Below are 26,299 nucleotides of genomic sequence, written 5' to 3'. Positions count from 1 at the left end.
AATAGTTATTTAATGTTGTTCTGTAGCCTGAAAGAATCTCAGTAGATTTTTCCTTTTAATCTCTTTGAATTGCAGGCTCATAAACCTCTCTGATGAGCCTGCCAGTGTTTTCTTAGATCTTGCAGTTGAGACAATGGAGCTGCAGAATCTTTTCACCTCTTGTTGTCAGACAAATCCAATAGATGGCAAAGCCAGGCAGGCTGTGCTGCTGGGGAATTAAAATTCGTTTCACGGGGTCCTCTCGTTTCCCCCGTATGTTCAGGGTGTGTTTCAGAAATGACAGCTCTGTACACAGAGTTTTACAGACATCACGTGCAAGGCCACCATGGAACTCAGCACTGGTAAATTCCCACCCTCTTTCAGCCAGGGAGTGAAAATGGGACACCAGTTTACTTCAGACAAACACCAGCAAGGAGCCGTGGTTTTAATGGCAATGATGCAGATGAAATGAGGAATTTTTCAGATTAAGAAAGCTGAATCACTGTGAGAGCCATTAGGTTGCAAATTCACAGTGGGTCGTGCCTCTGTTTTTAAGTGGCTACCTCTGTTTCTGTCTCAAGGTGTGTTAGGCTGGGTAATGCATTTAGTAAGAGACCTAGAAAGTAAAAAAGCTTTGTTCAACTCTGGAAAATGTTCCTCCTGCTTGAACCAGACAGGCAAATAAATGCAGTGTGCAAAACTGCCTGACAAGAGCTGTTACTGGATTATGTGAGAAGTCAAGAGTATTAATAAAAAGAAAATATTTTTTGGTAGATTTCAGATTTCACAGAATATGCTGAGTTGGAAGGGACTTGGGAGGATCACTGATGGCCTTGCAGAGGACACCCCAAGAATCACACCCTGTGCCTGAGAGTGTTGTCCAAACACTCCTTGAGCTCTGTCAGCCTTGGTGCAGTGAGCAGTTCCCTGAGGAGCCTGTTCAGTGCCAGTCCCACTCTGGGTAAAAAACCTTTTCCTGATATCCAGCCTAAGCCTCCCAACTCAGCTTCAGGCCATTTCCTTGAGTCCTGTCCCTGGCCAAGAGAGTGAAGAGATCAGTACCTGCCCCTCCTCTTCCCATCGTGAGGATGTTGAAGACCACAATGAGGTCTCCCCTCAGTCTCCTCTCCAGGCTGAGCAAACCAAGTGCCCTCAGCAACTCCTCACATGGCTTCCCCTCAAGGCCCTTCACCTTCCTTGTGGCCTCCTTTGGATGTTCTCTGATGGCCTAATGTCTTTTTTATATTGAGGAGCTCAAAACTGCCTCAGGACTTGAGGTGAGGCCACCCCAGCTCAGAGCAGAGCAGGACAATCCCACCCTTACCTGGCGATGCTGTGCCTGGTCCATCAGAGCATCAGATCTGATAATCCTTCATCTGAGCATCAAATGGGGAATAACAATCTCTTTTCAGCCTGGGAATTGTGAGAAGGATTCATTTTGCCTGTTGGTTGGGTTTGGTTTTTTTATTATTTTCAAAATTACAATTGCAGGGATGAATTAGAAAAGCTTTGTAGAAATTCTGTTCCCTGGGTTTCGTATTATACCATGTTTGGAATAGAAGAGCAGACTTTTCCTCAGCTGCTTCTTCATTAGGCTTTAGTGGTTGGACTCCATGATCCTAAAGGTGTTTTCCAACATAAATGATGCTGTGGTTCTATGAATCACAGTTAAAATAAGGTAACCTCATGAATTTGCATTGTACCAGTTCTCTTCAGGTGGCTCATGGCCCATCTTCCCTTTTTGTACTTTCTAGCAGCGAGGCATGACCCACCACAAATCCTGTAAAAGTTATTCTGAGAGAAATCCTGCTTCATTAATTCCAAATAGGAAACTCTGGAAGTTTTCTAACTCAACTTTTTTTGTTACCTGTAGATGCAAATCTTTTCATTCTATAACCTGAGATCCTTTCCCTTTGCTAAAATTGTGTTTCTTCCCAATAGTAAAAATAAACGTGAAATAGGGAGCATTTGCCATTTTCATACTGTTCTCACTGTACTGTCTTATTTGATCACAGTGGTGAGCCAGATAAGTAACTTGATTTTGAGCTCTGTTTTTTTTATTGTTTTTTTCCTCAGAGAAAAGAAGGATTCTCCTTCAAGCAAGGCCTGCTGGAGGAAAGGCCTCTTGCTGCTTTTGTGGGTGTCTTCAGGGCATTCACCATTCCAGTCCTCATGGTTTGTAGCTTGTACCAAGCAAACTCCCAGTAACATTGGCGTTATTTGGGATGAGCTGAGGCCATCTGATCCTTTATTGTATTTTGACACCTCACTAATGTGAATCACTTAACTGATGTTCTGATCAGGTGCAAGGAAAATGCTGTTACTCCATATAACTGCTGTGTTTTCCCCTTTCATCATTATGCTCCTGCTGATTTTTTCCCTTTCTTTTGAGAGTAGTAAAGTACTGGGTCTGAGCAGGTTAATTTTCTTTTGGTTCTGACCTTTTCATTACCAAATAGGTGTTCAGCAAAGGTAACATCAAAGAGGCTGTACTGATCCTGTCATTATTTCCTGTGTGTCCCACTTAATTGCTTTCATTAGAACTAATTTAGATGAGGCTCATTCCCAGGCATATATAATGGACATTTCAGTTGAAAATAGAACAGCGAGTTGCAGAAGAAAGACTGGGATTTCATACTTGGTGATAAAGGAGGGAATTCTCCATGACCTGATCAGATGAAGGTTGGAGAGGGGCAGTTTTTCTGGGCTGCTACTGGAGAGGGGGCTGCAAAGTCCCTCAGTTCTGCTCATCAGGCCAGAGCAAAGAAGTTACATGGAAGTTACAAGTTGCACATAAGAAACTGGGAACCAGTCAGAATATAGGGATCAGAATATAGGCAATCTCTTGGGAATTAAAACAGCATAATCTAGGCCTCTGACTTTTCCAGCAAGTGCTCAAAACTTCTGGAATACGACATTATTTCACTGCCAGCTTTTCAAAGAAAGCTGTAGAACACCCTTTATGCTCTCAAAAGCTACTAAACTATAAACAGGGTTAAAAATTCACCACTCCATCAGGAGGAACACCTCAAGAGCAACCTCATTTAAACTGTACATAGACACTGAGCTCCTGAGTCTTGCCAAACCCAAGGCATCTCTGTATGTCCTGTAGTTCAGCTTTTGGGCATTTCTTGTTCTTCCAAATACAGCATTTGGAGAGCTGGAGCTTTCAGGGGTCAGGCAGCAGCTGAGAGGTTTTGTGTCATTAAGTTCTAAGGGGTTTATGTCTTCTTTTCACTTCTTAGATATTACTTTTTATGGCTTCACTTGTAACTTTGATGACAAGCTCTCACATTATTAAGCTGAAGAAGCTGGTATGAACTGTGTGCATCAAATATGAGTTGCTGATAAATGGCAAAAGTACCAATTTGTAGTGCACACTTTGCATTTGATGCTGTCAGTTGTGTTGTACACTTTCCATTTCATGCTGTACTCAACCTTGGAAGAGTCTGGGGGATCGAATGGCAGCAGATCTCTCAGGCCAGAACTTGATTTTCTCTCTGTGCTCAGAGACTCTCATAAAAGAGCACCTGGACTGGTCTTCCCCTATGAGTGTTTTGCATTTCTTTCTTTGCAGGAATCTCAGTGGTGTTCTCACACACAGCATTGCCTTGGTGCATATTGGAAGACTTTTATTTGGCTTCTCCTTTCTAAGGAGGAACAGGTTACCTGAGAGATACTGAGATACTGAGAAGTCTCCTTTTGTGGAGATATTTAAAATCTGCCCAGACATGGCCCATCCTGATCAGCTTGCTCCAACCTACTCCTGCAGGAAGCTTTGATAGGTGATCTTGAGAGGTCCCTTTGGACCTCAGCTGTCCAACAAATCTGTGGAAAGTACAGGTTAGCAGACCTTCACCATTTCAGCTCGTGGAGTTGGAGTTACAGCCAGGTTTTGAAAGGCTTCTACATCAAAACAAAAGTTTGCCCCTAATTTCCTAGAAGTGGGATGTGTTTCCTAGAAGTACGGAAGTGTTGGTTTCAGGGTCTTAATTCAGTAATACATTGTCACCATTTATTTCTCCTGGCTACTAGAGGACATTTTCCAGCTTATGCAGATAAATGGAAACTAAAATTCTAGAGAACTTCATTTTGAACTGATACAGTGGTCTAGGTAGGGACCACATTGACTGCTAGGTATATAAAACTGTAATTTATCAGAAAAGACTGAACATCTGTCATGTTTGTTTTATAGAAGATAACCTGACAAAAGAAGGGCCACTTCATGCACAGATTTATCTTGAGGAGATGTCCTGGAATGAAGGTATGAGTGCCTTGCTGCTGTTCCTAATGCTTTTCATTGTCCCTGTTCATTTCTTTCTGCATCTTGCACCATTGTTGTCTTACTTTAAGTGCTGGATTTCCTGGAACAAAACTGTTTTGCTCTGAGGTTACTTGGATTAGAATTTACCCTTCTGTTACATTTATTTCCATTCCATCTACATCACTTCTCCCCACCCTCACTTGCAGTACACTTTTCACCCAGCTCTTCTCTTGTATAGTTGAGAGTTCATAGATTTTTCCCCTATTTCTTGTGCATCTTCTTGCTCTTCCCATGATGGTAGAATGCCTGTGTTTCTTTTTTCATCTGCCACTGTTATTCCCTCCTGTCTACTGCTCTGCCTTTTCTTGTTTAATTGCTTTTGGAATAAATGGCTGATTTTTTTAAATTTTTTTTTAATTTTTTTTTTAAGTTGTGAGGGGGAAACCTCTACTTTCCTCTCTTTTGTTTTGGTTCTTGGTTTAGCAGCCTGTTTTGGAAGCATCCTTGATCTGTCACACATGACTAACACCACTTAGCTTTTTCCTTTAGTATCATCCATTTCACAGATGTGCACCTTGTTATTACTGTGGTTTTTTTTGGAGACACTCCACTGGCTGTGGTTGTTTAGTGTAAGAATACCTCAGTCTCTGAAACATTTTGAGATTATTTTTTGAGCTATAAATGGTAGCACAGATACTGATATTTACAATCTAGCAGTGGGAGGTTATTTGTTACTAAGAGCAGCTTTGTGAAGAAAATTCCAAATAAATTCTTGCTTCTTCTCCAGCAGTAAAGGAGTTTTTGTTTTCTTTTTTAGCAGATGAACAACTCTACACTCTGTCCTGTCGATGTGGTGGGAATTACAGTGTCTTCAAGAGTGAAACCAAAGATGTGTCTTTGGTTTGTTGCGACACATGTTCACTTGTTATTGAGATCCTGCAATGATTGTTTCAATGAAGCACAATGAGTGTTACAAACTTTTCAAAAGACTGGACAAACAAGGGACAGCATCTGCTAAAGAAATGTATGTTAAAGAAAAGAGGGGGCACTATAAGAATAAGTTCATTCAGGCTTAAAAATGACAAGTGCCCTTTTGCTTACACAGCTCTGCAGACATGAGGCTTGGATTTTCCTTCTGCAGCTGAAGAGCTCATTATTAAACACCTCCATCCCAGAGCAGAGTTCTGTGGAACTGGAATGTATCTCCTGATCTAAAGGTTTCTTCCCCAGCAAACAACAGAGTAGCTTCTTTCAGTTTCAGCCTGAAGCAGCTCTACCTTGGGCCCTTCCTCTTGGGTTAAATCCTTTTAACAGCTCAGATGACAAAATTCAATCAGGAGGGACAGATGTGAGACTGCTTTGAAGATAATGAAGAGCAAGGTTCAGCAGTGGGAAACGGGAACATTTTCTATTTATAAGCTAAATAATATTTAAGTTCATGTAAGCCTCTCAAGGACTGGAGCCTAGAAGGAGGAGGCAGAGGCTGGCAGCTGGGTGTCCCAGTGCTGAGGAGCTGGGCTGCTGGCTGTGCCCTGCCCTGTGACAGTGACATCACCTGGGCAGCCTGGAACAGGAGCAGGCGTTGAGCTGAGGCTCTCCATCGTCAGAACAAATGGAGCCATCATTCCTGAGAGGAAAGCTAAGGAGGAAGCTGTGCTCTGACCCCACTGGGAGTGACCAGCAGATCTGGAACCCCACTGGTGCTGTGCCCAGTGCCAGCCCCAGCACCACCTGCTGATGGAGGGGCTGGCTCTGGCTGTGTGACAACACAATAAATGCACTGTGCCTTTTCCATCCTCACTCAGTGCTGACCTTGGCTTGGAACAAAACCCCAGAACTTCCCATAAATCCAAGCACTCGCTGTGGCTCGCCAGAGGAAGCAGAGCAAGAGGCAGATGGTTTTTGTTGGTGACACAAGTGTATCATTCCCACTCTGAAGTTAGGTGTAATCTCAGAAAGAGACATCTTTGTCAAGTAATATTTGTGTTTATTCTAAACAAAAATAGTTCCATTCATTTTAGTAGAAAATACTATGAAAACTGTCAATAGTAACTTAAGTCTTTTAATCATCAAGAAATCTGTGGCCATTGGGGCTTGCACGTAGAAATCCAAAGTCATTCAGAGGCCATATCTGTAAAATAAAGCACAGTTAAAGAGATTTTAATCACAATTCAAAATTCAGTATTTTCATTTGTAATCATTTCACAAACAGCAAAATTTTTTTTCTCCTTGGTAAAGAACTTTGCTCACTGATGTGCTTCTGTTACTGGGAGTAATAAATACTGTGTATTACAGGGAACTGTTCCATAGTGTGAACTTGATAATTTATACAGGGCATGATTTGCTATGGAGAGAGAGCCTCACAAATTCCATTGCTTTTTTCATCCTTGGAAATAAATATGATGCTAAAGAGTGCCTTTCCAATTCAGTGTTTTCTAGCTTGTAAAGCTCTTCATGACTTTAAAGACAAGGTTTGTGTTTTTTGGTCCATCTAGGAGGAAAAAAGTACCACACACATGGACCTCCCCGTGGTGAGGTGTACATTTGTATTTTCAAGATGGGCTTTTGAACAAATAGAATTCTGCAAAAATTCTATTTTTTCTGGAAAAAAAGATCTTTTGGCTACAGGTAAATTTATACAATGAGGAATGAAGGGGTGGAGTGCCTGCCACCATCTGGGCTCTGGACTGAGGGGCTCCTCTTTGGAGAAGGGGACAGTAATTTACAAAAGAGCACAACTCATCACCAAGTACAGGTGTCAGACAATGATGCTAACCAATAAACAAATCTTCTCTCCAGAAATTAACTGTATGGCTGTTCATGTACTGAATGCTCCCAGGAGTACTTTGCTCTGCACAATCATTAACTACATGTAGGATGGTCTGGGATGCAAAAAAAAAGTAATAGGAAAGCAAGCACATTGATTTACTCATTGTCTTTTGTCTCCTTTGAATGTCTGTCTCTTGGCAAGATGTTCTTTCAAAGATGGCACAAGGGCCTCAGCAGGAAGAAGGGAAAGATGATGCTGAGGAATCAATGCCCTCTAATCCCATAAATATTTCACAGCCCCTGCCCAAGATGAAGCAGCCTAGACAGAGAAAGGTGGAGTACAACCTTGTTTCCAAAGCATCTGCCAGTATTTTGTTTATCTCCCTTATTTTATCCATAGAATTTGGTCCTAAGGCATGAGAACAGCAACCTAACAGCGACTCTGAGTTCAGGGAGCAGCCACAGCACAGAAGGAGCTTTTGCTGCTTTCTGTGTGGAGTGAAAGAGTAATTGTCTCGTTTAAAAGAGGAAGCAAAGGTTGGGTTATTTCTACCCCTAGGATTTGTCCCCAGCACGGAAAGCCACATCAGAAGAGGCTGAGGCAGCTGAGGACAGGCATGGCAGGAGGCAGCAGCAGCTCCCTCCTGGCTGGGGCTGTGCACAGCTCCGTGCCCCAGCTGCCGGGGCCCTCAGGAAGGCAGAAGGATGAGTCGTGCTCAGGACCTCAAGTTCTGTGCACCAGAAAAAGGCTCTTGTGCAAGATCTTAGAAAATCCTTGTGCAATTGGGGAGGAGCATGAGGAACAGCTGCTGATACACAGAACCACAGAGGTGATGTCTCTGTGCTGATCAGCTGGTGAGCTATTTTAAGTTCCACACAAAAATACAGATACAGTCCAACAACAGAAGGGTATTTGTGATCTTGGTTAGCAGCAAAGCTGCAGAATTCGAGGCGGTCCAGAGGGCCTGTGCTGGCTGCAGGCTGGGTGTCAAGTCTTTGTTTGGCCTTCAAGGCAAACAGAAGTAAAAGGAAAGAAAAATATCCCATATAACAAATCCAAGCTGATCTCAGTAAAGGCCTGGAGAAGGAAGTTTTTTCGTCTGTTCAGTCCAGCACAAATCTCATTTCAGGCAACTCAAATCACACCTATTGCAATTTGACTCTTTCAGTGAAAGTAATCAAATTAGCTTTAAATGTTGCTTTGACAGTGTGGCTTGAAATTTGTCACAGTGATCTTAGTGGTAGAATTAGAATTAAAATGATGTTTTATCTAGTCTGCATGCAGGGAGAACCTGAGAAACAGTACTGGAGTTGGAAAGAGATGGAAACCCCTCCTCTGTGAAACAAAGACATGCCACTCTGTCGTAATTCCCGAGTCCTTTAAAGTTCTGACAGAAGTTGACTGTGACTTGCTCATTCAGACTGGCTCTTCCAATTAGCAGCTCTTTGCCCTCTTTGCTTTGGCCTACATAGATAGATTTGATCTGATGGACGGGGCACAAATGGGGCTAACTAGCTCTTTTGAAGATACACCACAGGTCTAGCTCTGACATGGAGCCTAAATCCAGGGAATGCACAGGATATCCTACCCAGGACAGGATGAAGCATGAGTTCTGAGTGGGATTCCCAGTGCTTTTACTGAATTTGCAGCTGCTTTGATTTCAGCAGCCCTTTATGGAATCACCTTGTGTTTGGAGGGCATATGGTGGCAGGGAGGAAAAGGAGCAGACAGAGTCACGTGTTGGAACGTGAGAACCTTCGGTCTAAACTTGAGATAAACATTCATGTTTTGCCAAGAATAGGTTGGCTAAACAAATTCAGCCAAGAACAGCCAACCTATCCTTGGCAAAACAAATTCAGCCAGCTAGGTTGGCTAAGCTCACTCTCTTCTGTTGAAATCCCTGACTTCCAAATTATATTTGGGGTTTTTTTTGTATCCATTCTTAAAAAAGTAACTTAGCACTGAAAGGCACTGTTACATCTGCTTCTCCAAAATCCACTGTAAGGTAAAGTCACAAAAGCTTCCATTCTGAAGGCAGTAAAACCTGTTGGATGAAAGAGGAGCCAAAGCTGCAGGGGGCTGAGTTAAGAGCACACAGAGGTTTCCTGGCCCGTGGTCAGCCACCCCCATGCAGTCTGGATCTGCTGCAGTGGGCAGCAGCAACATCACTGTATGCTCTTGTGACTTGTCATAACCCAACTAGAAACACTCACCTGAAGAACAAATTCACTTTTGCTTTGGTTAGGCACCATATTAAATCTCATGAAAACTTGAATAATCACTGCTCTATGCCACTGTCATTAACAACTGCTGTAAAATCTGGTTAAATTATTTTAATTAAGTATCAAGTGATTGTATAATATCTTTTTTAACAGACAATGCTTCAGAGTCCTAAGGTAGTGCTTCAATATGAATTATCTGTGTGTGAGTTTCACTCATTTTACAGAGTTTACTTAGATTTCAGTCTTGTCAGTCACTTCATTAAGGTCTTTCAAACACCTTCCTTGTCAGGGCACAAGCTGGACAGAAAATCTATTACTGTGGAGAGATACTGTGACTAATTCTAGCTGTCCATACACACAGGTTCCTGATATATCCAAAATTTGCTAACAGTCCCCTTCAAGTAGTAAACAGCTTTTCTATACCCGAGTACCAGGTTGGAGAAATGCTTTTGCATTATTACTGGCAGATTCTCATTAGAGGAGTGGCAGCAGATTAGCATCCTTTGTCTCTTAGCAGTCAATAATCCAAGCTAAAACTTGGGCCATAGAAACAGCCCTGCTGGGAATCAGCATTTTCCCCTCTGGTGTCCAGGGTGAAGCAGACAGCAGGAGAAGGGGCAGAGCCCCAAGTAAACATCAGGGAAGAACTCAGAGCAAATGTGAGCCGGGGGAACAGAGAACACCCAAAATTTGCCAGTAGGGCTGAGGGGGCCATGGTTTAGAAAGCAATTACTGATTGTGCTCAATAGCTGCATGGGTTTCTTTTTTTGTTTTTTTTTGAAAAGTCCCAAATTGTGTTCATAAATACAATAAATTACAATATGCATTACAATACATAAATTAAGGCTACAAGGCTTTGTTAAATTGGAAAGATCTAATCTTCCCTGTGTAATACAGGTGTGCTAAATTACGGGTTTGTGGATGTGTTGAAGTATATGGAGAAAACCTTTTGTATTGTTCTGAATGCACAACTTTAAATTCAGCTTTCTAAAAGCAGGTGCATAAGTGTGTAATACACATTCCCCTGTTTCTTAGATTAAACTTTTAATGGAGAGGAAATTGTGTTATGTTTCTTCTTTTTAGTAAAAGAGTAAATTAGTAATGCAGATAATATGAAAAAATAATGTAGTGTGAAATAAAGTTGTAGAATTGTTGAAGCAGGAGAAGGAACCATGATGGTTTATACAGTACAATATTCATTCAAAGCATTTTTTGAGTTTAAGAAGCAGCAAGGCCAGGTTACGTGTCCAAAGTACGTGTGCAAGTCCTGGAAAGAGAATCTTTTCCTCCATTTTGTTTTTTGGACCACAGAGCTAAAACAGTGAAAAACCATTTTGCAGAGAGGTAAGAAGCAAAGTAAGGATGGGATGTACATCTGTGCAGTAGGGTGTATGTGTGAACATTTGTGTTTTTATCATGTTTGGATTTGCTTGCAAAATAATTGGTTCCATTTTCATAGCAGTGACTGCTCAGTGCTGCTCCAAAGTCCTCCCTCCAAAAACCGCGTCATTGTCGATTTATCCTTTTACAGCAGGGGTGGAGTGTTCATGCTTTCCTTTACAGGAATTGCTTTCCCTTGGCCAGACAGCTGGGGAGGCAAGTTTCAATACCTAACATCCACACATTAAAAATGTATTCATTTTTAGATAGGATAAATTCACATACCTTAAGACAAATTCGTCCTCTTATCAGCCCGTAAGGAACAGGTCCGTAGTACCTGGAATCTGTAGAATTCCTGAGATTATCACCTTCTAACCAAACATGTCCTTTAGGCACCTATGATTAAGCAAGATTGAAATGTAAAAAGAAACCAGAACAGAATGATTTAAGCAGAAATTGCCTTACAGTGTTTTTCCTGATTTCTGTGCTCTGTATTTCATGACTGTGTAATGAACTCAATTTTATTGAGTCCAGTAAGACCCACTGCCAGATTTAGAGGGATGACAGGGAGTGCTCCAAAGTATCTGTTCTATCATGTGCTCAAAAACCAATGGTTTGCAACAAAAAATCCAAAATGAAGATGTAAGAGGTTAGACCAATGTGACAGGGTCATTAATTTAATAGACTTCAAAAGAGGTCATTAGGATGTTGACTGAAAATCTGCCCTCCTGTCGCAGTAACAGCATGAACAGGGCAGCCACACACTCATCAACATCCTGGGGCCAGCACCAAGGCTAGACCTGTTAGTAGATTCATGATGAACTAACTGGTAATTGATTGTGACATCAATTACGAATAATCTCATCATTTTATCGGAGTAGGCTTGTCAAAGTTCTAATTAAGATCACAGTTCATTCTATGTGCAGGCAGAATCCACAACACATTATATTGCAATAATGATGATCACAAAACAGCAAATCCCTTTTTATAATTTGAAAATTAATGATGGTGACCTTATACTATATGACAAAGACCTTTCATTGCCCATATATATTATGCATTAACTATATTACATACCACAGATTCATGGCATTCACTGGCTGACTCAATGACAAAATGAGAAATAGCAACGTAGCTGTAATAGTTACCTAAGTGAGAGTATGAAGCTTTCATATGTGAAAAAGTTGCTGCTACAAGTCTTAAACAAAGGTATCTGCTTGGAACATACAGTACTATTTTGTAATGTTTTCTTAAAAACGTTTCAGATACAAATTACCTCTTTCAAATTACCAAAGAAAATACTTAATAATTACATTTCTAATTGGGTTTTCTTTTCTAAAATTTTAAACCAGGCTGAAAATTTAAATGAAGCAACATATTCTTAATCTAGAGAATATTTAATATGGACTTTAAACTGACATATTTTTTTTCAAAACCAAGCATGTACTTGAAACTTTACTACGACCCCAATTCAGAGGAAAAATATATGGAAACTAACTAAATAAATAAACTATTTCAAATGAAACTCAAAGTACAAGTAGCATGAAAGTTTTAGAATTGAGCCATGCAGGCTCTAAACACAATAGTCTACATAGGAGAGAGTTCATGGGTGACAGATTAAGCAAAGTGAAATACCACTCTAGAGTGAAGGCTGGTTGTAAACCAGAAAGAACAAATCCAGGTCCCCCACTGGAGGAAACTGCAATTGGTACTTGTAGGTCCCTGGTCAGGTAACACTCCCTGGGAACCTGGTCTTTAATCTGAGGCTCTTGCTGAGCCACGGCAAATGTGTCAGCTGTGGATTGAGGCACCACAGGTCACCTTTGGCAGAGGCAGAATGAAACACTCGCTGCAGAAAGAGGCTGCCCATCCCTCCCAGCCAGCCCCTGTATTTCTGTGGCACCCAGGAAAGCTGCTCTAGGTGTGTCAGAGGGCACAAACCCCTGCCCTCAGCATTTTAGAATCCACACATGACCAGCAATGTCTAAAGCCCTTTTGAAACCCACTGGTACCATCTTCCACAGGCTCTGGTATAAAGGAATGCCACCTCCTTTGTTTTTAACTGATGCACTACTTCAGCCAAGCTCCTCTACTGCTTGTTCTCCCAGTCCTTCCAGGCAGGAATTCCCAACTCAGCTTGTGTCACCTTTGTAGTTTGGTAGGCTGATCAGATTCCTGGCACATGCCTGGAAGGGCTTCCTCTGGGAAGGCCAGCTGCTACCAGCTAGATGACTTTGGCCCTCCTCCTACCCAAGCAGCTTTGCAAGCAAAAAAACCAACCAGAAGTCAATTTATACATTTTAAAAAGCTTCTATCCAGAGTCAAACGACCTGTGTGGAATACGCATCTCGTGTTTTTGACAGGTCTCTGTTTGAGCATGTGCTGTCACTGCTGTTTTCCTCAAAGATTCCGTGGAACACAGCCTGTTCAGGATGTCCAGCAGGGTACTTGGGTATTCATGTTTGCTTAGTTCAGTGGTACCACCCAAAACACTCCCTGTGCTTTGAAAGGAAGACTTTTTTTCTTTAAATATAGAAAGCAAGCCCACACTAACATTTTATGTTATTGCAAAACCGTCACTTGCAATGTGCTCCTGTTTCCCTGCCAGCTCCCCTTGTGCTGTTCTGCTTCCTGTGCCTTCTCCCTTCTCCCAGTTCACAGGCAGAATGTGATGCTCATCTTTTACTGTGTAAAATAAAGAACTACTCATAAGTATATCCAAAAACTTTCTAGAACACTTCCCATATTTCTACCAAGCTCCAAAATTACAAAAAAATAAAATAAATCACTTTTGCCTGCAATGGCATAAAACTGCTTCCAGTACTAGGAATAATTATTTGTCTAGACAAGATGTTCACAGTTTGCATTCCAGGTAGAACATTTGCAGTAAAGTGTCTTCCTATATCCTGAATTTTACCACTTCAGGTTATTTTTCTCCTTCATAGCTATGACTGGGCCCTACACCTCTGAATTTGGCATTAAGAGTATTGTCACAATGTGTGATTCAGCTGGGGATAATGCACTGTAATACCTTTGTAGGGTGTCTGTCCATCATCTAGGCACTTCACTACAACCTAGAATTAAGACAAGCAATAAAAATCACAAGAATTACAGGAAAATGTAAAACCAAATACCAGTGACAGGCCATAATCATGAATTTAAAAAACAAATTAACAAAAGTAGTATAAACCTCTTTGAAATAAAGACCAGTGCCAGAATCCTTCAAGGCTCCATGCACCAAGCCATGTCTACATCACATCACTGATCTTGGTGGGATTACTCACAGAAAATATTTCACTTTGAGTGTCAGCCTTTGCAGAGACAGGATCCAATCTGAAACACTCTGCAAGCACACTAGCTGGGAATAATATTCACCAAAGAAAAAAAAATTAACTGTTGGAAGCTTGTATTTTTAGTAAGAATGTATTAATTGTACAGCAATGTGCTGCTGCTGCTGCCAAAAAACCCAAGGCAAAGGGGAAAGCCACTTGTGTGACAACTCACAGCATTTTTGGTACCTACAGGCAACGGATCTCTTAGGGAAAGGTAAATGTATCCAAGAAGCACCACTAAAGTCACAGTGTCCACTACACAGAGGGACAGTGACTACAAATCCACACTGATGAGGGATAAAAGCACTGCCCTGGGCTGGGCAGCATTTCTGATCTCCCCTACTTGGGCCAGAACTAAAGACAGGAAAGTCTCACAGGCCCAGCAGCTGGATTTTCCCAAAATGAGGGGGACTCCTGCAGAAGCAGCAATTCCTCAGCAGTGCAGGTTGCTGTGAAACGCTGTCTCTGACTGTCTGCAGGCCACTCCCTCTGCCTCAGCAAGCCCTGTGCCTCTGTTCTGTGCAGATTATCTGAGGATTTACTTCCAAGGGACGGCAGTTCTCAGGCAGAACCGGTTATCTGCAGTGCAGCTGAAATGTGTGAGAATGAACGACACCCATCAGACAAGACTCTGCTCCCTCCCCAGGCTCTAGACCAGAAGAACAACACTGTCCTTGGGAACAACTGAGCTTGAAGCAGTAGTTCATTCTCTTTCACCCCAAATAAGCATCTTTTACTGTGACAAACCGGCAAAATTTCCAGTGCTGTTGGAATTTATTCAGTGGTGCAGTTAAAGTGGCAAAACTGAAGTACAGGGCAGGTATTTGATGCACACTCACCAGCATAAAACATTAATTTACTTAAAGGGGGGGGGGGGGGAATCATCAAATAATTATATTCTTTTGATCTCTTTACATGATGCCAAACTTTTTTCTTTGATTACTCAAGTATCTTCAAACCCAAGAGATAAGAACAACCCTGTGCTGCATTAACTGACATATTAGGAAACTGATGTATTGCAAATAAAGCTAACAGACTAAATCATCAGCCTCAAGAATACCCCCAAACCCAACTAAATGAAAACAGGCTTCTGTGGTTTGGGTTTTTTGTCTTGAGGGAGCTTTTGCTAATGATTTTAGGGGACTTATAAACATGAATGTCCTGCAATCTCAAAAAACATCAGCACATACAATCAGCTGGGAGTAGATGTTTGAACTTTTGTAAGGTCACAGGTATTCACATCACCTCCAGCAATATCAAAGTTTCAAACTTAAGAACTATAAATCATTCCCATCTTCTCTTTTCAGTTCAGAGGCTTCCTTCTTGAGCTATGATAAGAACTAATCTCAGTGCTGGACAAAAGAATAAAGTCTGCAAGTTCTCATCTATCCCTACTAAGGTCTATTTAAGTGCCTCCTACTTTGGTACAAGCAAGAAATGTAATTGCTTCATGGCCTGCGGGTGTTCATTTAACAAAAGAAGCTTTTGTGAATAAACCACAGGTGTTACCTTTCTTGATTAAAGTGAAATATGATGAAAGATTCTACAATATCAAATGACAAATTTACTAAATACTGATTAAATTGCCTTATTTAAGTAAATTGCATCTAGTTAAGATAAAATATACACCACAGAAATGCAGGAGTTTGTTTTATCACTCTATACTTAAAGTCTCACATAACTGCTCCTTAATCCTTTATTTATTAATTCAGAACCAAGACTGAATAATGCTTAACAAATACTTTTTTTTAATGATCCAGTTGCTCCAGGCATTGTTTCTGTAGGTTTATCATAAAAGTTGTTCATATTAAGGCTGCCATCTGTATAAAACCCAACCACGTTAATTAGCTCAATATTTTCAGAATCAGGGTAAGCATTTATATTTACTTTTTTTTTGTGCTGAAAAAGCTATGAAATGGTAGCAACCACACTGGAACTTAAACAGTATAGCAGAATTTAAATCAATATCATCTGTATATCCTTAAAAGGCGGAATTACCTGAAATTTAATATTTCTTAATATAAGAGAATAAATTTACCTTAAATTTATAGGTACTTCCAAAGAGTTTAGCATTTTCCTTCTACTTGCTGAACACTTTAAGCTGCTTATGAATAAGACATAATGTACTTGACCCAGTTTGTTTAAATGCACATATTAAAAAGAAGACATTATGATGTTGGTCCAGGTTGTTATTAGAGAGCATGACAGTGAAACACTAATGTGTTTTTATACAGAAATCCAATTCATTGTGATTATATATTTATATTATGAATTCATTCTCTGTACTAAGACATTTGTAATTTTAATAGAAGATTTATAAACAAGTAAGATACGAAGACTTGTCTAAGTTTTGAAATGAAATATTAACTAATATTAAAATCACATACTTTAAATTAAATTAAATTAAAATCTCACTTCAGTGATAACTCACACAGCACAGGGGAGATAAGGAATGTTAACTTAGACTGGAATTTCTAAGACATTTTTTCTCTACCATGCAAGCACAGCAGTTGGGTGTTGTTCTGTAACAAAATGTGGGTAAGCTGTTACAGTAACTTGCCAGAGCACTCATTGGTTATTTCAATGTTTGGGATTTAACCATTGCTGCTCCTTCTAAACCTTGTGTAATGTAGGAGTAACTACTGCTGTTCTGAGCTTGACTACTTGGAAATGAAAAAGTTTGGTCACTACACTCATGGTTTAATAGGAGAGATTTTCACATCAGTCAAGTGAGAAAAATATCTGATTTCTCTCATCACTTTTTACCTGTTCCAAAGGTTTTCAACTGTGTTAAATAATTCAAACACTTGTGTGCATTCTTTACTGCTGTAAATATTTAATGCTGAAATCTAGATCATATTGTTAAATACATAGATCTCAATCAGCTGGAAAAGCTATATATCTGATTTGTAAAACCTCTAGCTGTAACCCTAAATTTAAATTATTAGTCATCTTTACTTTTCTAAAGCTATTATCAGTTAAAATTAAAACTAACTGGTTCATGTTCTTAGGCAAAAACTTTCAGACCCAAATCTCCTAGCTACATTTAGAAACTCCTGAACAAAAATCCAGAATATGTCTGTGATTCATCAGTCCAGACCCTTATTAGCCTTAGATTTACAGAAGATGAGTGTTTTAGAAGAAAATATTGATTACAAATCCATCCAAGATTAGTTAACAGTTTGCAGAGACCTTTCTGAGAGCAATAATTAAGACTGGTTTGATTTTCTTCTCCAGATAACAGATGATGTAACAGGGTCACCCAGAAGTGCAAGTCAGAGAAAAAAAATCCCTGTGGCTGCAGACCCCAACTGGAAATGAGTGGTTCTAACACAGAGCCCATCACCATCACTGGCGTGCCCTGTGCTCACAGATCTGCAGTTCAGCCTGGGAGAGCAGTGGCTGGTAAATAATATCATCAGGGTTAAGGAATCTTGTCTGCCAGCTCCATCAGGAGCGACCTGAATCTCTCCTGCACAGCTGCTGCAGACTAAAGCCTGTGCTCAAAAGCTTCAGCTGAGTCCCAAGTAGTTGGTTTCACCATCCTGAGCAGCTTCCTAAAAATTATTACTCAGCTTTGAACAGAGGAATAACAGAATCATAAAAATGTAGCTACTTCTATGTTCTTGAAGTATCACCAAACCAAAACTGCAAAGGTACAAAGACCAAACCACTTGAGCAGAAGAAATCCCGGAAATATTGGGAACTAAGACTGATAAAATCTTTTGTGTTTCTTTTCCCCTGAACAATTAAGTTTTGATGAATCAGAATTTTGATTTTAAATGACTTCTCAGAAAATTCAAGGTAAGCATGAGTCATGAACTCTGTATACTGGGATATAGAGACATCTGCAAACCAACAAATACACCAAATTAGCTCTCCTCTCCCAGCAGACATTCAGCACAGCTGCTGGTTAGAATTATGGCATGACTTTCTCTCGAGCCTCTAGAACACTTAGAGCTAAGGAGGAGCAAGATAATACCTTACTCATTTTCCATATCAGCAGCTACTGAAACTTACTCAGTGAAGTACTAAACCATGAGTGCAAACATTAAGATACTTAGAACAAAGGCAAAAGAAGTGGTGTTTTAATTAGGTTTAATTTTAATTACTGTTTAGGATATTTTAAGGAGTCTATCCAACAGTAGTGAGTGCTCTGAAATACTAAACCACTTTTCAGTGGTGTATCCAAGACCCGTGGAACTGGGCAATGATTAGGATACTCTGTTGTTTGCCTTGACATTATGTTACCCTTGGTGCCCACATCACATTCTTAGTGCATTTGCCAAGAAGAGTTTAAGAGTTAATAGCACTGTGCAAACACGGTGAGGTGCATTATCCTGGGAATCCTGTTAGCTCTGGAGCTGCCACAGGATGAGGAGATGCCATCTCCGCAGCGAGGAGCGCTTTAGCACAAGGCAAACACACTCAGGGCTGGCAGCATTAATGGGAGCTGTGATTGATCACCAGCACCGTGTTGCTGAGATATGGATTTGTATCTCAGCTTTTTATCATTTATTTATGTTCCTTATTTACAGACTCTGCCTCTATGAAGTGACATTATTAGGGACTACTTTTGTTTAAGTGCCACGAAGGCTCAGCATATTGGTGGTTTATGACATAGAAGCTGTTTGATTCTCATGGCTTACCCCTCACTTTTTCACATTGTAAATAGGACCCGCAGCACAAGAACATATGGTACGTAAAGAAATTAAAGCTAAAGTAAATGACATTAAAACAAATTCAAATATAGCAATAGGATACTAAATCTGAATTATAAACCTGTATTAAGACTTTTTTTAAACAGGAAATAAAAGCATAAATATAAAAAATAACCTTTTGGATTTTTTGTTTTCAGGGGTTTACTGTGATTAATTTCCTTATTAATCCTCAGTATTTACATCCACATAGTTAAATGAATAAAATAGGATATCTTTTAATAAGTGAAATTAGTTCTGAATACGACATTAGTTGTTTACCTTTTTAACTTCTGGGTTCATACCACATTGCCTCTGATGCATATAAAATAACATTATGCATTCTTAAATGTTTATTACAGCAAATACACTTGTTTGTATTTACAAATGTACATTTAGCACAAAACCAAAAAAAGGGCCCCTCAAAACTGCCAGTCTAATGCTCAAATTCCATACCAGATATCAACAGAAAGGAAAACTACCTTTTCCTAACCTTGTAATACTATAGCAGCTTATTCAAGAAAGGAATTTCATTATACTTTCATGTAAATAGGAAGATATCCCTAATTATTGTTCTACAGATAAACTCAAATCTTATGTACTTATATTGTAATTTCACCACATGCCTAATTTATACCCCTCAGTTTCATATGTGGCATTAGTTCCATCAGCCTGTAATCCAACAACTCCATCAAAGACAGTTTTTTGATGCAGCTTTATACTTAGTGCACTCTGACAAAAATAATTTTCTCTTATGATGTATTCTTTCAGTTAAATACAGCAGCAAGATTATTTTAACTGCCACTGCTATAGTGCATTTCTACTCAACTGAAATACGTCTTTTCAAAACAACTTATTCAGCTTATGTATGGGGTTTTTTGGTTTTTTTTTGTTTCTTTTCATTATAGCTTGGAAGGATGGTTTGTTGTGTTTGGATTTTTTATTCTTTTTTTTTAATCTACAGGTATCTCCTTGGTTGTTTGCAGCAATAATGTATCTCATCTGTGTAATTTTACTGAGAGCAAATTGTAAACAGTTTTGCATTCTCCTACCTACACATAAAGGCATGACAAAAAGTATATTCATGAATGAACCAGCACCTCCAGTAGGATCTGAATTTTAGCATTCTCATAGGCTTCAGGTTAAGAATTGTGTGTGATAATGCTTCTAAGCACAAAAATCCCCAACTTAAAATCTGTCAACCCTGTAAAATCTGCCAACACTGCCGCTGACACAGTCCATACAGACTAAAAACAATGCCTGCTAATGTGACTAAGGATTCTCCTTTTAGGGCAAACCTAAAGCAGGTGCTCACAGGTAATTTCACCCTCAGCTGCAGGAAGCTCATTGTATTGCCATTACTCTGCATCTCCAGGAACTGGCTAACTCAGCAAACCCATCCACGAGTTGGCAACCGCCAGCACAGACTGAAGCAGGGGTCTGAGCCGCCTAATTTGGCAATATTGCTGCCATCTGATACTCCTATTTACTTTGTAAGTCTGCAAACATGACAGGAACTCCCCAAAACAGGAGACAAGCCCTCAAGGAAAGCTGAGCAGTTTGCTATAATAAAAACAAAGACTGCTCTGACCTTACACACTTTGGAGTCACTGCATTCACACACCACTCAGATTTCCTGTTTGAAAAAAGGCAGTTAGTGGCCAAATACAAAGTGCAAAACTCATGACACTTTCCAGGCATTGCTCACTTAAGGAATGGTACCTTCTCCTGACAGACAGATCCCCCCCAGCAGCACTCCTGGCCATTTGGAATCACAGCCCAGGCCTTTCCTCAGTTTGGACAATCTTTTCTTTTTCAAAAACCCACCTCAGGCAAGTATCAACAAAACAGCCAGTTCTCTGTACATCTGCTGCCACTACGTGCTGTGAGGAATTCTGTGTTTGAGTTGAAAGTGCATAGCACAGTGATTCACTAAAATAAGGAATTTGATTAGGCAATTGCCTAAACACAAACGTATCACGTTTCCCCTCCCCAACAATCTACTTAGTGAATAATCCAGCCTCAGTTACAAGCATAAAGTACAGATATCCACGTTGAGAATTTACTCTTCTGTAAAGGAAGTGCCTCCTGAACAGATGGAAAGACCTACCTCTTTAGCAAGCACTAAAGGCGGAAGGAAAACAGGTATCAGGCACAAGAGTATTTCCATTTAGATATTTTCTCCTCCTAGATACAATTTATGATGTAAGAATTACAAAAGCTTGTCACTTTGCTGTATTTCCACACATTAGCCTTTATGAAAACAGGAAATGGACTCTGCATTCCCCATCTGCTCTTTCTCCTCATATTTTGGATTAAAACTGGAAAGAAGAAATCCTGCACTGGGGCAGAAATTGTTCTGCTGAATATTCACTTGGTCACTTCAGTGTTTCCAGAAAAGCTGACATCCTGTTCCAAATACAAATCTTTCCCAAACTTCCTTTTCAAGGCTAAATGAGGAACAAGACACTCAGAGAAATGCAGTTTGTGTCTTCTGTCAGTGTACACAGAATTCAGGCTTCCCTTTCAGGTTGGTCTCCTCTGGGAAACGTGTATTCCATCACAATTACAAACTCCATCAGAGCTAGAGAATTCCTTCGACTTGGTAAGAAAGGTGGGTTTGTGTTCTTTGGGGTTTTTTGTAGGTTTTTCCTTGGTTAAATGGTTAACACAACTTGATTTGTGGAAGAACTAAATGTTCTATCCTCCCCTTCAAAATGTAACAGAGAATTGAGTTCCTTCTTTGTGCCTACAAGTGACTGGAGTCGAAGAACAGCAGCTCCAGTGGCACTAGATTAGACCAGAAGTGCAGATTAGAGTGCCCAAACTGTCTTGCCTCAACACTGGAGTGCAAAGAACAAATTTAAAGCCTCAGAGCAGGGTATAACCCATATCCTTACTTTCTGCTGCTAAACAAAATGTTGACAAAAATTTTTGCTTTTAGAAAAGACAAACTCCAACTGCTTAATCCAAATGAAGCAATGGTAGCTGGGGGCTCCCTGGTGAAGGTGGCTGCCTTTATGGAAGCTAAACTCTTACAGGATTTATCTGTTACAAACTGTAGATGTCTGTAGGGAATGTCCCATAAAATTCTCCACCTTCACAGCACAGGACTTTGGCCACATGCTCATTTTTCTTATTTTGAGGATAAAGAGGATAAGAGAGAGCAAAATCACAGCTTGGTTTAAAGATTCAAAACACCTGGGAATATCTGATGGCTCCACAAGGTGCTGAATAGAGGTAACAGTCAAACATGCTTCTGGGACAAGAAAAACCCTACATTTTTCTGTGATTGTGATTCCTGAGGATTTTTCTAATGATAGCCTAAAAAGAAGTTGCTAAAAACATTTTGTCCCTGATCTTCCCAAACTCCTTTGAAGTCTATCTTCATGAGGACAAATGAACATTGAGATTATTTTTCCCTTTTCATTGCATCACCTGAGCTTTTGGCCAAGCTGGGAAAATTTCTACTTTCCCAACCATCCTGAGGAACATCAAAATATTGCTACATCGAAATAGAGATACAGTGCAGTATAATTGTGAAAGAAAAATCTGCAAAGCTAATGCAGAGTCAAATATCCACTTCTTAGTCTTTAAAATACAGGAACAGTTTTGCCTGAACACCAAGCACCTGCATCTGTCATCTGTACTGCACTTCATACAGAGAATTTCAGAGTACTCTTGCAGGGAAGGACTAGGCAAAGGGCAGAGCAAAAATATTATCTGGCTACAGTTCCTGCAGACACAAAAGGCAGAGAAAGACAGCTTGGCATACACAGTCTAAAAGTACAACATTTTACTGTAATCTTCAAGAATAATAATTTATTAATATCATAGTTTATGATTTATTGATCCTCAAAGATTGCAAATCCTTTACAGACCACCAGGCCTACTTAAGTAATCATTAATTTACATAGTAAGAAACTCTAATACTTACATAGCTGTGACTCTTAAGGAAATCTGAAGGGTTGCTTGTGCAGACTTTATCCCCTTCCAAGCCAATTACTCTTTTACAGATATTTGATTTGGGGTCATTTGGGCTTTTCACAATTACAATATCTCCTCTGAGAGGAAAAAACAGAAACAAAAACAAACAGAAGAACTCTAATTACTAACTATTTGGCTGAGTACACAAGCATCCATGTGTCTACTCCAAAAATATTCACACATATTAAAGATAGTCCATTGTGCTGAAAATTCTTTTGTACAATTTTGGGTTCTTCAGTTTTACTCAAGTATAATTTTACAGAGTTTTAAAAGCAGAGTGAATTTTTGTTATTTAGATCATTTATGAAACATTTAAGACTACAACCTGAGACCAGTAATACCCATGGCTGGTTTTCAAGACCAAGCAGCTTAGAGAAGTTACATTGACTCAACAGAAGCATTTAGGGGAAAAAAAGAAAGGATTTTTTCTATTTTTTGGACAAAGCTGTGAAAGTGACAATAGACTAAATCCAAATTGAATTTTGACAAGTTGTTCGTTGGGCTGTTTGTGCTGATAACTTTAACATCCTTTGGACACAATGAAAAATTACAAGTTAGAAGCAGAAAAATACACAAAATATAAAGGCCAGAATGTGGTTATTGACAAGCCCAGGCAAAGAGAATGTCAGATCTGGTCTCAACAGAGGAGCGTACTTTCGAATGCAATAAAAGTGGCGGCTGAGGTTCTCCGAAAAGACAATATCAGAATTCTGAATGGTTGGTTCCATTGAAGGTCCAGAACACTGCAAATTAAAAGTAAAGGAGAAAAAATTACTATTTCAAACTACTTTTATCTAAAATAAACTTATAGTCAAATGATATGGCAATAAATTAGAAAAGGTGTAACAGAGAATTAAAAGTGAGCTCCTCCAAGGAATGTGTGATGCATTTAAAAGCTATGAGGAGACTTCAGAGCACCTCTAACTCTGTTACAGCTCCACATTTCCTTGGGATTGGTCCTGAACTCCACTAGGTGCTTCAGGCCCTTATGGATTCCTTTCAACATCTCCAAGAGATTTTTAGGAGCAGTGCTCAAAGCCCTACCAGCTTTCTCTTTTTCTCTGTGACACAGAATCATCACAGAAGTTGCAAGAGCAGCTCACAGCCAAACTCCTCCATGCTCAGCAGCAGCATCTGCCAGGTTAAGGACCTGGGGAGGACGGGCAGGGAACATAAAACACCCAGAAATTAGCCCAGAGTGTGAAACAAAGGCATTTCCTATCGGTGACTCCAGTCCTTCTTAAAGGATGGACTCTGCAAAAGGCTTAATCAGAGTTTCCCATTTACTTCAGTGAGGCCTCAAGCAGTAACAGATCAGAATGTCATGTTATAACATGAATGCCTAAAGTACAAATAACTTTCATAAAGGACCTGCTTCCCAAAAAGTGTGTTAAATGCTTTGAAAATTAAGAAACCTGAAATATTGGCATCATCACATACAAAAATTTCAGTGGTACAGTTTTATCTCCTTTTAAATGTCACAAAAATGAAGAGTTACCACAACAATTCCTCCAAGGTACTCAAAGGCACAGTGTGCTATGCAGCCATATTGCACTGTGTACCCCAGAAATCGGAAGGTTTTTCCTAGGGCATTGCGAAGCATCCTACAGTGGATCGGTGCTCAGCTGGTTCTACAGCAAAACAGAAGAGGATCATTCATTGGAGAACAATCAATATAACATTTACAAACCCATCTTTTGTGTGTAACAGATGGACAAGATTAAAAAAACCCAATGCTGTAATGAAACAAATAATCACACAGACCTGAGGAGGTGGACATAGAAATAAGGCACCAGGTCTTTCTGTTCTCAGCTGCAGCACATTGGCCTAGAAACATTTTCTAACCCACTTCCCCAAATACTCAAGTCCAACTCTGATTAGGAGATCTAATTCCTGCAATGCTAATCTAAATAAAATGTTTCCTTACCACAATTTGATGGTTACACTTAAGGAAGTGGAAAACAAACATACTGAAGTAATTGAAGCAAGAGACCTGTTCCCCCTAAATTCTGTATTGCCTTATCATCAACTAAAACCACTGCAAGATTTTCCTAAGACAGGTCAATATAGTTTTTGCTAAGCAAATACAGTATGTTAAAAGGAGAAAAAAAATAGAAAAATGCTTAGTAAAATATGCCCACTTCAAAATGAAATAAAGGCATCTTCTTCTACATTTCATTGCATTTCACTATTTAAAGACAGGAATTTTAAAGTGCATAGCTTTATTTTCACAACTCTCACTAGAATTTAATGGGAATTTTGTCTGAATACATTCAAGAGATGACCACTATTGGGAGCAAATATTCTCTACCAAATTAATTTCCTTGATCCAAAAAAGATGCACTATTTTATTTACAGAAACTCCTCTGGACTAGAACAGCTTAAACCAAGCTGTGACTCATCATTTGTAAGATTATCTGATCATTTTCACAGTAATGACCCAAAATACAAGGAAAACCAGAAAAATTCTGAATTGTGTCATTGGCAGAAGCAGCACCCACCACACTACAGGACACTGCAGGAACTGAAACAGCTGCCCTGGAAGGGGAATGCACTTTCAGCAGAATTCATTCTGGTGAGGCAGAGAAGTGTTTGGCTCTTCTCAATTCCATGCACCATGACCAACCAGTGCCTTACTCTTAGGGCCAGACACACTGTGAGCCCAGAAATGTGTCCCAGGTGATAAAAGGAAGGTGGAGGCACAGCAGATGAATTTGAGTTGCAGAAGTATTGTGAATGCAATGACCACAACTACATTTTGAGGGAAGTCCATCATCAACACTTAACAGCACCTGCTAGAAAGGCAGCCTCACACTGCTTCTCAGTTCAAAAAGAAAAGTAATGTACAAGCATCCTCTATTTTTGCTCCATGCTATTCAGAAAGTTTTTATCACACATTAAGATAGTAGAGAATTCAGGCACCTGTGGGTATTGCAGGTAAAAAGGCATTTACAAGCAATACATTACAATGCCCAGAGTACACAGACCAAACTGGGGCAAATGAACAGTAACAACTTCAAGAGAATGTGCAGCTCTCCCATGCCAACAGCTGTCAGGTTGTAACTGAAGTATTTTTATTATGAAACTCCAAAAAACTGCTATACATCTCAGAAAATAAGTTTCAATACCATTGCAAGCGGTTTCCTTTTGGATTTTGGATGACACAAACCTAGGGATAGTGGACACGTGTTTCCCTGTGATGTTTGCAAGTAGATTTGGGAGCTATTCAGGGAAACCCAGGACTCAGAGTGAGCTGCATGGTCAAAAACTAACCACAAAGACAGAACATGAGACAAGAGCCCTCAAATTTTGTTTCTCTTAAAATAAATTTTTAACTCTTGAGACATGGATTTCACCAACCCCCATTTATAAACACAGTATAAAGGATTTTTTTTTAAATGCTCAAGCTTATCAGATTTTATGATGATGATAAAAATATTATTAGCTTTATATAAAAGATTATGACTACTACCCAAGAAAGTTAATTTCAAATGAAGGCACATATATACCTAGATTACACAGTCTGATCCTGGCAAGGTACCTTATGAGGATGGGAGGGTGTTTTAAATGTTAAGGTTCATCTTCAGACATCTAATATTCATTCCAAATAACTAAAATCCTAAAAGTTTCCATGTAGTTTTAAGTAACAACTTCTAGTTAATAAGTGG

The 26,299-nt window shown here is 39.7% G+C and overlaps 2 protein-coding genes across 5 annotated transcripts in view; one reads left to right on the top strand and one right to left on the bottom strand.

Annotated features, from left to right (window-relative positions):
- DNAJC24 (DnaJ heat shock protein family (Hsp40) member C24) overlaps nucleotides 1–6,061 on the top strand; it is a 34,154-nt gene extending 28,093 nt beyond the window's left edge. Inside the window, exons 4-5 of the mRNA XM_058838836.1 lie at nucleotides 4,175–4,243; nucleotides 5,064–6,061. Coding sequence (XP_058694819.1) covers nucleotides 4,175–4,243; nucleotides 5,064–5,188 — 194 coding nt within the window. The 3' untranslated portion in view covers nucleotides 5,189–6,061. The remainder of the gene's footprint in view (nucleotides 1–4,174; nucleotides 4,244–5,063) is intronic.
- Nucleotides 6,062–6,213: 152 nt separating this feature from the next.
- Nucleotides 6,214–26,299, bottom strand: part of IMMP1L (inner mitochondrial membrane peptidase subunit 1) — a 30,973-nt gene continuing 10,887 nt past the window's right edge. For all 4 annotated transcript variants that reach the window (XM_058838793.1, XM_058838815.1, XM_058838826.1 and 1 more), the window contains 5 exons: nucleotides 24,130–24,262; nucleotides 23,286–23,374; nucleotides 22,582–22,708; nucleotides 10,901–11,011; nucleotides 6,214–6,374 (listed from right to left, as the gene is read on the bottom strand). In XM_058838793.1, the coding sequence (XP_058694776.1) occupies nucleotides 6,306–6,374; nucleotides 10,901–11,011; nucleotides 22,582–22,708; nucleotides 23,286–23,374; nucleotides 24,130–24,234 (501 nt within the window). In that variant the 5' untranslated portion in view covers nucleotides 24,235–24,262 and the 3' untranslated portion in view covers nucleotides 6,214–6,305. The remainder of the gene's footprint in view (nucleotides 6,375–10,900; nucleotides 11,012–22,581; nucleotides 22,709–23,285; nucleotides 23,375–24,129; nucleotides 24,263–26,299) is intronic.

This window comes from Poecile atricapillus, chromosome 1 (genome assembly GCF_030490865.1).
Source record: "Poecile atricapillus isolate bPoeAtr1 chromosome 1, bPoeAtr1.hap1, whole genome shotgun sequence".
Lineage (NCBI taxonomy): Eukaryota > Metazoa > Chordata > Aves > Passeriformes > Paridae > Poecile > Poecile atricapillus.
The sequence above is the reverse complement of the archived record's forward strand: the minus strand, read 5'-3'. Positions and strand labels throughout refer to the sequence as shown.